This window comes from Oryza brachyantha, chromosome 5 (genome assembly GCF_000231095.2).
Source record: "Oryza brachyantha chromosome 5, ObraRS2, whole genome shotgun sequence".
Taxonomy (NCBI): domain Eukaryota; kingdom Viridiplantae; phylum Streptophyta; class Magnoliopsida; order Poales; family Poaceae; genus Oryza; species Oryza brachyantha.
The window spans coordinates 6,619,997-6,631,300 of NC_023167.2; the positions used below are offsets into that span (position 1 = coordinate 6,619,997).

Consider the following 11,304-nt stretch of genomic DNA (forward strand, 5'->3'; position numbering starts at 1 on the left):
AGGACCGGTTCTCAGGAAACCCTGAAAGTCTTACACGTACTAACCACAAACCAGAATGGGCAACGTTGAGACTCGTAATCTAGTTTATCCCTATTCGACGTACCAAGGCAAGGGTGAGCGTTGATGGAGTATGGACGGGCAATCGTGGTGAAACGAAAGCCTCTGCTGCTTCCGGATTCACCAAGGCACAAGAGGGGACTGCCCGACTTGGTGTAAAGGAGGGGGTGAAACCTGAAGTACGGTGTGATTGTCTAGGGAGGGTTAGGTGAAAGGTCTTATCATGGTTTCCGTACTAAGGTATCGTGGTGATATGTTGGGGCATGGTAACATGCTTGGGAGCTATGTCTTGTGGGTAAAGTTGTACACCTCTGCAGAGTAAAACTATTCGAATAGTCGTGCCCGCGGTTATTGGGCGAACTGACAGATTCACTGGGATTAGTTGAACCATTAATAACCTGATCAATCTTGGAACTGGTTTGACCCTGCGCAACGTGGTGTAACGCTGGCAGTGGTTTGGGTCTGTCGCAACGTGGTCTAACGTTGGACAGAGGGTTGACCCTGTTGCAGTGTGGTGTAACGCTGGACAGTGGTTTGGGTCTGTTGCAACGTAGTGTAACGTTGGACAGTGGATGATTATTTTAAATGTTTCTCTACTTTCATTTCAGTCTATTTTATCTACTGTTTTGCTAAATTACTGCCGCTGTATGCAAGTTAACCTTAGCCTATCCTTGTTATCCTATTGCATTCATTATTTCTCTCTCTTGGGTGTTACTTATTGAATACGGTGGTTTGTACTCAGCCAGCCTTAATTTTCCCTACCAGAGCAAGTGCCAGAGTCTGAGTCAGAAGTTTGTTCCAAAGGTTGAAGCGAGGTTCAGTCCGCCGTCGAGAATGCCTGTGGTGTGGAGCCGTCATCGCCAGCTAAAGCTGAAGATTAGATGGTTTAGTTTGTTTCCTTTTCCGCTGCATTTCGATAGATAAGTGTTTTTATTTGTTTTTAGGTCGTGGAACAGTTTATTAATTTGTCATAGTGTGTACTCGGGCTGATTTCTGGACCGAGATTTAATACATGCTATTGTTCAGAAATTTGGTGTAAATTTCTGGACGTGATATTTTCTGATGTGGCGTTTAGTGGATCCCACATGTCAGATTTTTTAAATTTTTTTCTATCATCCTCTCCCTTCCTCTCCTCTCTCTTCTTCGTCTCTTCTTCCTCTCTCCTTAGCTCATGGCCGGCGGCGGGCGGTGCCAGGCTGCGGCGTGGTCGGCAGGCGGCGGCGTCCTGCGGAGATGAATGTTCCCAGAGCGAAGCCTGCAGTGCTGACGCTGGAGACAGTGGCGCACCTGGGCCTCCTCTACTTCCTCTTCTTGGTCGGCCTCGAGATGGACGTCAATGTCATCAGGCAGCCCGGGAAGAAGGCGCTCGTTATCACGCGTAGCCGGCATGGCGCTGCTGTTCTGCATCGGCACGGTGACGTCGTTCATCTTCCGGCACCAGGTGTCCAAGAACGTGCACTAGGCCTCCTTCCTGCTCTTCCTCGGCGTGGCGCTCTCTGTCACGGCGTTCCCGGTGCTGGCGCGCATCCTCGCCAAGATCAAGCTGCTCAACTCCGTGTTAGAATATATGTTTATCTATCATGTAGATCACATGTGTTGAGATAAAGTGACCGGTAGTTAGCTGAGTTTGTTAATATCTCGGGTAAACACAGGACCCGACAAGCTATATCTCTTATGCATATACACACACACACACTTCCTCTCGCTGTTTTATGCGATCGATCAACACGAACTGTCGCACCGACAACGTTGATTCCAGATTGATTATCTTTCACTCCGACCTCGGCCGGATCGCCATGTCCGCCGCCATCGCCATCTCCGAGGTGATAGCTCGGCCTTCTCCTCCCTGCATGTGGGTGCTCCTCGCGAGGGTGGCCTTCGTGCTCGCCTGCCTCTACGTGGTGCCCCCTCATCCGCCGCGTCCCTGAGGGGGAGACCATCGGCGACGTGCACGTCACCCTCAACCTCACCGACGTCATGATCGCCGGCGTGTGCACCAACGCCATCGGCATCCACTCCGTGTTCGGCGCCTTCGTGTACGAGCTTGTCATCCCGACTCCCAAGCGGCCCGCTGGGCGTCGTGCTCATTGAGAAGCTCGAGGACTTCGTCATAGGCTTCTCTCTCTTTTCGTCGCCATTAGTGGCCTTCGAACCAACATGATCGACGCGAAGCCCAGGTCGCCATTAACCGGAGCTCGGTCGCCTCGAAGCCAGGTCTCCACCTCAAAGGAGAGTGGAAAAAAAAAACTGATATGTGAGACCCACCGGATACCACATCAGTAAAACCAATTAAAAATTAAGTCAAAACTGCCGAGAGACCTGTTTTAAACGGATTATACGAGTTTAGGGGTAAACATTTACGGATTATACGGGTTTAGGGGTAAACATTTCTGGTATTTTGGTTAAGGATGAAAAACACTATCATTTAAGTTGAGGGACCTTTGGTAGATTTTTTTCTTATTTTATTTATGGCTGCTAAACCTTGAATCTTTTTTTAAGTAAACTTTCAAACTCTTTTTCTGCGTTCGAGAGCGGGCAACCCTCCTGTGCTACTTTTAACCGGAAGATAACCTCATTGGCAATCGCCAACTGGAGCTCTGTATCCCATGCTTTGTTGAACTCCACGGCTTTAAAATCCCTAGCAAGGTGAGTTAATTTTCAGGTTTAGAATTAATGTTGAAGGGGTTTGTGGCAAGAATTTTCTTGTTCCAAGATTCCGTTACCGCCTCATGGTTTCTTTGCAGTTGTTAGAAATCGGTGGTAAAGATTGTCAGGTTTTAATATGGTATGCAGAACTCCGTACATCCAGAAAACTGTAAAATACATATTTCTAAAAACATATACAACCTCCATTTTTTAATTGATGTCGTTGATTTTTGGATTACGTTTGACCGTTCGTATTATTAAAAAAATTATATAGTTATTGATTATTTTGTTATGATTTGATTTATTACTAAAGTAACTTTAAGTACAATTTATAGTTTTTCATATTTTTAAAAAAATTGAATAAGACTAATGATCAAACGTAAATTCAAAAGTCAACCGTATTAATTAAAAACAATCGAAGGGAGTAGTATACAATAAGTCAACAAACATTCCCATTCCACTTCCCTTCCAAAATTAATTACATTGAGTTGAAGTTTTCTTTCTTGACAAAGAAAAACACTCTCAAGTAGTAAACAAAACCAATGAACCAAATCATGTCAAAAACTAATTAGGCATTCTTCCAAAAATATATATACACCCAAAAAGTAAGCAGCCTCATTATAAACAATTCAATACCGCAACCCAAACATTTAAATACTTCTAAATATCAACACAGGATTATGTTGACCATCTCTAGTATTCTGTAGACATCAAGTTCCACCTGTGACCTTTCAACATCTGCATATGAGAAAAAAAATATGTGTCATGTCGAAATACTGAAAATTGAGTTGACAATACTGAGATTACAAATTATTCTTATTAATCAAAGTAATCATCTAAGAATTATCCTGCGGTTGGGCGAGAAAAAAGAAAGGGCACTTGCACGATGGCATTAGTCCAGTAGAAATGGTAAATTTCGTTTTTAGTGAGATGAGCTGATGACTCTTATTTTGTCTTGTGTGCTGTGAGATCTAGCCGCCCGAGTGTCTTGGAAAGAAAAAAAAAACAAAGAGATGACAAAACAAAAAGCCCAAATCATAGTTAGGGAAAAATACCGTTATGCCCTAATTGGCTTAGATCATTTCTAATGTACTACTGTATAATACTGATAATCCTAAAACCTCTCGTATGTTAGATAGTCTTTACCAGAAAATAAATACTTAACAATTGAAGTACCCTCAACAACACTTGGGAAATTTGGAAGGAACGCAACAACCGGTCTCTCAGAAGTTGCTAAGCCATGAGGCAGCAGATGATCAACAAGATAACTGAAGAGACGCATATGTAGAGCAAATCAGGAACAAACTACAAAAGAAGGTGCCAAGCCTAACAGTGTGAGAAATCAAAACTGAGGCTAGGCAGCTGGACTTGTTTGACCAAAAAAAAAAAAGAGTACCCTCTGTTCAAACTTCCAACAAATGACTTATGGTGTGAAATTTTTCCACCAGATCTGCTAGTTTCAGATATAGCTGTCTTGTCTTTGATCAAGAGAAGTACACTAAAGCAAACAGAATTGCTAGCTGGTATTAACTATAGCAAGCAATAATATAACAAATGCAGTGGAACGGACAAAGTCTGAATGGCATTGGAATGGACCATCTTCTTACCTCAATTCAATCTTTACATCCAGCAAACACATCAATTACTCCACATAAATTCCACCATGGTGCTGGGGACCTCCTAACAAGTGGCATTCGGTTTCCATATGACGCTCCCTTTTAAATTCATTTGAAACGGACCAATAGTACAATTCAGAAATACATCACAGGCTCACAGAACAATTTCTGAAATTTGGCTAAACTTTCTTTTGTACTGACCTCGGAAATACAATTAGCATTACTTCTCTCGTCTTTATCTTCAGCGTTCTCAGGAACTGAACTCTGCAGTGAAGCAACCTCATCAATGTTATCTCCACTTGCCAAACTATCAGGCACCTCCTGTAGATTCTGATGCTTGTCAGAAGAGTCACAATATGTAGATGCAATACTTGATGATTCTATATTGAGCAGAGCTTCAGGTATCCTGCTGTCATCAGAAACGATCGCGTTCTGTATTTCTTCCTGCTGATTAAAAAGAACTACAACGCTATCAACCAATCCTGCTAAATTATTTTGATCCTTTTGTTCTGAGGTATTATCCTTATGATCATAGAGAATTGCATCATGGGCTGAACCATCTTTAGAGGCCAACACTATTAAGGTATCATCATTCCCACAATCATCAAGAACAACCTCCCTTGTTTCATGCTTGTCGATAAAATCAGAAATTTCAGATGAACTAGGAGCAGGTATCTCCGTATCGTCAAAATATTCTTCACTGTATTTGCAATGATTATTCCCGATACCACAATGAGATGATGTATCAAGCAATACTGCCTCCTTTTGATTCCTTTCATCAAGAAAATCCATGGTCAACCTTTCCACCCCATTCTTGACAGAAAAATCATGAAATTCAGATGTAATAGCTGACAGTACAGTCGGAAATGAATCACCTGATTTGATGCCATATCTGCTTTTAGTTTCTTCCTCAAACCAATCAATTGGCAAATCTTGTATCTGATGCTTTTCTGGTAACCCATCAGAATGGACAATAGCCTCCGCCCCTCTTTGTATCTCAAAGATAATCACCTCTTCGATAAGTTGTTCATCATCACCTCTTTGTATGTCTTGAGGCTCATCAGAATTAACACGCACCTCTTCTATCTCAAACCTTTTAGCACAATCTTCAGCTGAAGCAGAGTCACCAGCAAAAAGTTCAGACGAAACCTTCAGACTGGCCTTCTTCTCTTCCGTGCCTTCTTCTGCAACGTCCTCTCCATGTTGCCCATCAGCATCACGGCCATGACCTTCGCTATCCCTCTCAAAAAATCCACCTTTCCCGTCCTTGTTCCACAGGGAGCGAAGAAAATACAGCAAGGTGAACCAGACAAACAACACGAGGAACACAAGCACGGCCAAGAACAGCGCGGGAGGAACCAGCACCCAAGCTGACAGCAGCGAGATAAACCGAGGCGAGGAGGCGCCGCAGACCCGGCGAGGAAGATGGTAGTGGACGTGAAAATGGCGGCCGCCGCCGCCGTCGCCGGCTCTCCTCCCTCTCTGCCTCCTCCTGCCACAGCTCAGAGCCATGGCTGGCTGCAAGAGGAGGACATGGAGCAGCACAAACGCAAGAGGAGGAAAGATTCTGCCAATGCGTGGCCTAGTTTTCTTCCGTTTGCTTGGCTTTCGTGCCGTCTCCTCCTCCAAAGCCGAAAAATTCGAACTTGGTGAAAGGCGACGGCTTCTTTCTTTTTTGGGGGGAGGGGGTTTGATTATGCAATATGTCTGAAATTTGTGCACTGTTTGGGACCCGCCAAGAAGAGTTGAAGCTCAAACCTCGAGCTAGTGGCTTGTTAGTGGATCATGGGTCAGGGTCATTTGTGTTTTTGATTAAGATAGGACAGATAAAGTTTGGGTCTTGGAAGGCTATCTGCATCAAGTGTGTTCAGAAAGAAAGGAGGTTGAAGTTACTGAATTGACGTTGTCCCGAGATAATCTCTAGGTTAATATATACTAGTGTCACCATTAAGGCCAATAACTTTCTCCTTTCTGGAAAGAAAAGAAACGGAGGCCAATATTTCAACTGGTTATATAATTTCGTTCTAAACTGTCGAACCAATTTAGAAAAGGGTACTCATATTTCCTTTTGTATACTACCTCCCCCTGGTTATATATACTAATCTTTAAGATAAGATTTAGCTAGTAATTCAAAGATTTAAAAGTTTGGTTCTAAACTGTAGAACCAATTTAGAAAGAGATTTGTTTTAGTCCAACAAAAAATATCGAGGTACCGGTACCTCGCGATATCAAATCATTTATAATCGTTGGATCTAATAGTGCACATTCTACACAACTAGATCCAATAGTGGAAAGCGATTTGGTACCTACCTCGAGTTACTTTTTATTGGACCAGAGCAAATCTCATTTAGAAAAGAGTACTCATATTTCCTTTTTTATAGTGCCTCCCTCTAGTTATGTATGCTAATCTTTAAGAAAAGATTTAGCTAATAATTCAAAGATTTAAAAGTTCTATAACAGCATGCCATAGATACCAAATATTTATTAGCGGAGGGAGTGCTAATTCGAGTCCTCCTATAATAAAACACCCTGTCAAGTAGAAATTCTAGCATTACTAGAAATAGTATTAGAAGTATAACTTTCCTATCCGTCTGTCTTTAATTTTTTTTTATAACAGAATAAGCCTTCTCGCTATGACACATTGAAAAACATAATGTTCGACCATTTATATTATTTAAAATTTTAGTGTAAATATTAAAAGATATAAATTGTGCTACCTTTGATGACAAAACGTACCATAATAAAATAAGTGGTACTTATATATTTTGGTTAAGACGAATGTTCAGATAATAGTTTACTGTAGCAGCGTTATAATACTTAAGACAGTCTAGTCAATTATGCCATTATTAAATTATTTGATAAGTCATGTATAATCTAATCAATAGTGACTAAAAAATTGATGTAATACTAATTCTCAGAGAAAATCTAATCTATGAATAATCTTTAGCGGTTAGCAAATTGAAAAAGAAATTAAATACATTCACTGTGATGTGCGGTGAAAAACAGAAAAAGTAATTGAATGCATGCATGGCGGTGATCGATGGTAGGGCAAATTGGCAGATTGACGATGGATGCTGGCGTCGTTGTCTTTCCGTTCCGTTGAACAGCCAGCTGGAAATCAGTTGATGTGCTCGCCGTCGGCGTGCTTAGCGTGGACTCGAAATCGATGACTAGTGTTGGGATCTAGACTCTGATACCATATGAAAAATATTGATTAGGAGAGAAATCTATGATCTGTTGTATATTACATTAGCCCTCACGGGTATATTTATAGTGTACATAGGAGATAGAAACTTAAAGTAGAAGATAAATATTCTATCGTATTTCTCTAAGATTTTATCTTTATCTATAGAGTTTCTATTGGACTCTGTTATGTCTAACCGTATTATCTATATCTCTACCACCGTAGTCCAATATCTATTTGGTGACACTTAGCAAGTTGGGTAAGGGTGCATGGTCTTATTACTAAGCTATTCATCCAAGATGACTTTGACAATTGACACTTTCGATAAGGTCTTGGTGATAGTTTGAGCCTGGGATATATTCAGCTCAGCTAGCACTCACTTACCTTCAAAACATCATCATCTTAATCATCGATCGATAGTTCGATACACTAGATTGGTATGAATTCAAGACATAACTGATGTGGAGGAAGATGGTTCAAAATTATCAATCTCGGAGCCTTGAGTCGAGAACTCAAACTATGGGTGAAAACAAGGACGGATATTTCCCGCCCGTCCGCCCGCCCATATTAATTCGGGATAAATTCGGGTCAGTTATTCGGGTACCCAGGATTTTACGCGGATCTGGATCCAAATTCGGGTATTTTTTGGCGGATATGAGATCGGGTTCGGGAGGGCAATACCCGATGGATACGGATTATCCGGAATATATTGCGGGTACTATCCGGATTATACCCGAATTAATATCCGGTTAAATGGCGACATTTGCTAATTTCGGCCCATCAAATTCAAGGCCCATAGAAACACCAACCCTAACTCACGCACGCAGCAGAGTCACGGCCATGGGCGGTCACGGGACAACGTCATGCACGCACATGGCATCGACATCGGCTATTCGGCTCATCGCCCCCCAGCTCTCGCACTGCCGCACGCAGCCCGCCGCCGCCAAGCGCCAGCCTCCCTCCGGCCTCCGCCTCCTACCGGCCGCCTCGAGCCTCCGTCCTCTGGTCCGGCGTCCACATCTCCCCGCCGAGGCGACATCCAACGGCCGCGTCTCCCCGCCGAGGCGGCGTCCGGCGTCCGCCTCCCCCCGTCCAGGTGACATTCGAGCCGGCGTCTGCCTCCTGCCGCCGAGGCGCCGTCCAGCGTGCACCTCCCGTCGTCGAGGCGCCGCCCGACCTCCTTCCCCCGCTGGCCGCCTCAAGCCTCCGCCCTCCATATCGGCATCCGCATCTCGCCATCTCCCCGTCTGATTCTCTGTTAGAACTTAGAACCCATTTGATTGCTTGATTACACATCATTTTGGGACTCATATTATTTGGTTATTGTGATATTTGTCTGAATATTATTATGATGTGGGTTTGTACTGGTTATTGTGATATTCCACTGGTTATATGAGTATTGGACTATGGGTTTGCCATTTTGCAATATGCTGCTAGCCCCTAATATCATTGCATTTTTGGTATATGTATATGGTTGGTGTTTTGACTTGATATTCGCATAAATATTCGTACCCGTAAGTGTTCGTATCCGTTTTGGTAGTATTTGTATCGTATTTGCACCCGGTATTATCCGTGATTGTATCCGTATTCGATAATATCCATATTAGATCCGAACCCGATTGCAAAATATGGATTAGGATATGGGAAAGGTGAAATTTGACCGAACCCGACCCGTTTTCACCGCTGACTCAAACTGATGATTTCTAAACTAGTATCCACAATTAGATTGTGCAAACTATAAAAACGTTGATCTTCAGCAAGGTATTGGGTTTGCCATGCTAATATATTAATTATTTGATTAATTCATATATTATTTAAAATGGTGAGTCTATTTCTTTTTTATTTAGCACGAGAATGTTGAAGCATCATGGCCTCCTACAGCTCTGATCCATCCAGAAGAACAAGACACCAGTCGAGTCGATTTGCGGTTTGAATCGCATATAGTCAAAAGGATCGATCAAAGTTCAGAAGCTAATCACTAATGCCTTGCATGCATCCAATTTATATGTATGCATATGCACTATGACATAACGTACTTCGAGACATGATGGCTACCATCCCTATCAACTACGCAGCAAGATGTTTAGTAGATACATTTTCTTAAATCAATCTACTAATTTTGTACTCCCTCCTATTTTTTTACATGAACATCATATATTTAAATATGGAGGGAGTATATAAATCCGATATGTATCTACCAGGTATGCACTATTTTATTCAATTTATCAAGCTCTTCTTTCATATCATAAACATACTATGTTTACCTAGAGCATTTGTATGTATACACAAAATTTATTTTGCGAGCTCGTGCTATATCAGACCAACTACGGTCTGATGGTTGTGGGCCTGCACTCTTCAATACATGTATAAAATTTGCTTGATCATGGTTAAATGGTGATAAATATATGATTTGAACATGCTTGATGTAACCTGATATGACTAGAAGGTCTATGAAGATTACCAAGTGCATATTCAGTATTTTCCACTATATTTTTTTCTCTAAAATCTCAGGAACTACAAGCGACAATTTCACAATAGTAGTCGTTAGCACCAGGGACAGTCGTATAATTCTTACTATGCAATTACACCACACTTCAGGTTTTATCCCTACTAACACCAAAGGTAGGCAGCCCTGCCTTGTCTTATGCCTAGGCGAATCCAGATATTGCGTAGACCGTTGCAAGTTTCATCCATATCTTATCACGCTCACCCTTACCTAGGTACGTCAGACATAGCAAAGTCATACCACAAGCTCCACCATTGTCTATTTTGTCTCGTGGTTAGCACTATATTTCTTCTAAGTTTCGCAAGAACCGGTTCTTAATTGTCATAGGTGCGATTATCAAAACTATACACCCACAGTCATCCATTAAACAAGTCTGAGTTATATAATCCCTTGCGAGATAATTAATCTCGACCAATAATTACCGCTAAACTAATCATTAATTAATGAATTCCCTCTACTTGAACTTAGGATGACTAAACAAAACCTAGTCCTAGTCCTAGTACTAGTCAAATTACCTCGGCCACGTTCGGATAAGTTAACTTATCCCGGTACGGAAAACGTACTAATAGATTAGTACATGATTAATTAATTATTAATTACTGAAAAAATATAAATAGATTAATATGATTTTTAAAACAACTTTTGTATAGAAAATTTTTAAAAAATACACCGTTTAACAATTTAAAAAACGTGCGTACGGAAAATGAGGGAAGATAAGTTAACTAGTATAGCTGCCGAACGCGGCCCTAGTGCAGCAAGGTAATAATGTAAAGTCCGATGGCTAATTAATAGGCACCATCCCATAATTAAAGTAACGTAAGTCATGCATTTATGAATGTAAAGCGGGACATTTATAATCATGAGATCAATATGATCAACAAAAATATGCGGCTTCCCTTGCTATGCACCTACAGGGACCTCTGCGACAACTTCAAAGTATACCAGCGCGTCGAAAGTATCGTATTCTACACGATGAACAAAGCACACAAGCAAAAATGAGCTATAAAAATACTAAAACAATAAATAAAACTATTTTCAATGGTTTCTTTGAATTTTTATGAATATACTGCCATTTTAATGAACTAAAACGAAGGTTGGATCAATTTTCTATGACTTTTAGAAGTTTTCTAGGTTTTTAGCTAAACAGAAAGGTCCTAAACGATTTATTGTGCATTAACCCGGCATGCTGATGTCACCTAGGGAGTCCAGCCCCAACACGCGGCCCCACCTGTTGGTGACACATTGGGCCGGTCCACCGTGGACTTGGTCCATGGCTGGTCCACGGCCGGACTCAT

At 41.7% G+C, this 11,304-nt stretch overlaps 1 protein-coding gene across 1 annotated transcript; it reads right to left on the reverse strand.

The window, feature by feature from the left end:
* Positions 1 to 3,108: 3,108 nt before the first annotated feature.
* On the reverse strand, positions 3,109 to 11,304 carry LOC102721450. The gene is made up of 5 exons (XM_015836955.2): positions 11,238 to 11,304; positions 10,922 to 10,974; positions 4,521 to 6,026; positions 4,311 to 4,418; positions 3,109 to 3,441 (listed from the first exon to the last, which is right to left on the reverse strand). Exons 1-4 carry the CDS (start codon positions 11,302 to 11,304, stop codon positions 4,317 to 4,319), a joined length of 1,728 nt encoding a protein of 575 aa, XP_015692441.2. The 3' UTR covers positions 3,109 to 3,441; positions 4,311 to 4,316.

Coding starts and splice junctions, on each gene's coding strand:
- LOC102721450 (XM_015836955.2), bottom strand. CDS start 11,304: ATGAGTCCGGCCGTGGACCAGCCATGGACCAAGTCCACGGTGGACCGG. Junction 10,975..11,237: donor GCCCAATGTGTCACCAACAG/GTGGGGCCGCGT, acceptor TTCATCGTGTAG/AATACGATACTTTCGACGCG. Junction 4,419..4,520: donor ATGCTAATTGTATTTCCGAG/GTCAGTACAAAA, acceptor TGAATTTAAAAG/GGAGCGTCATATGGAAACCG.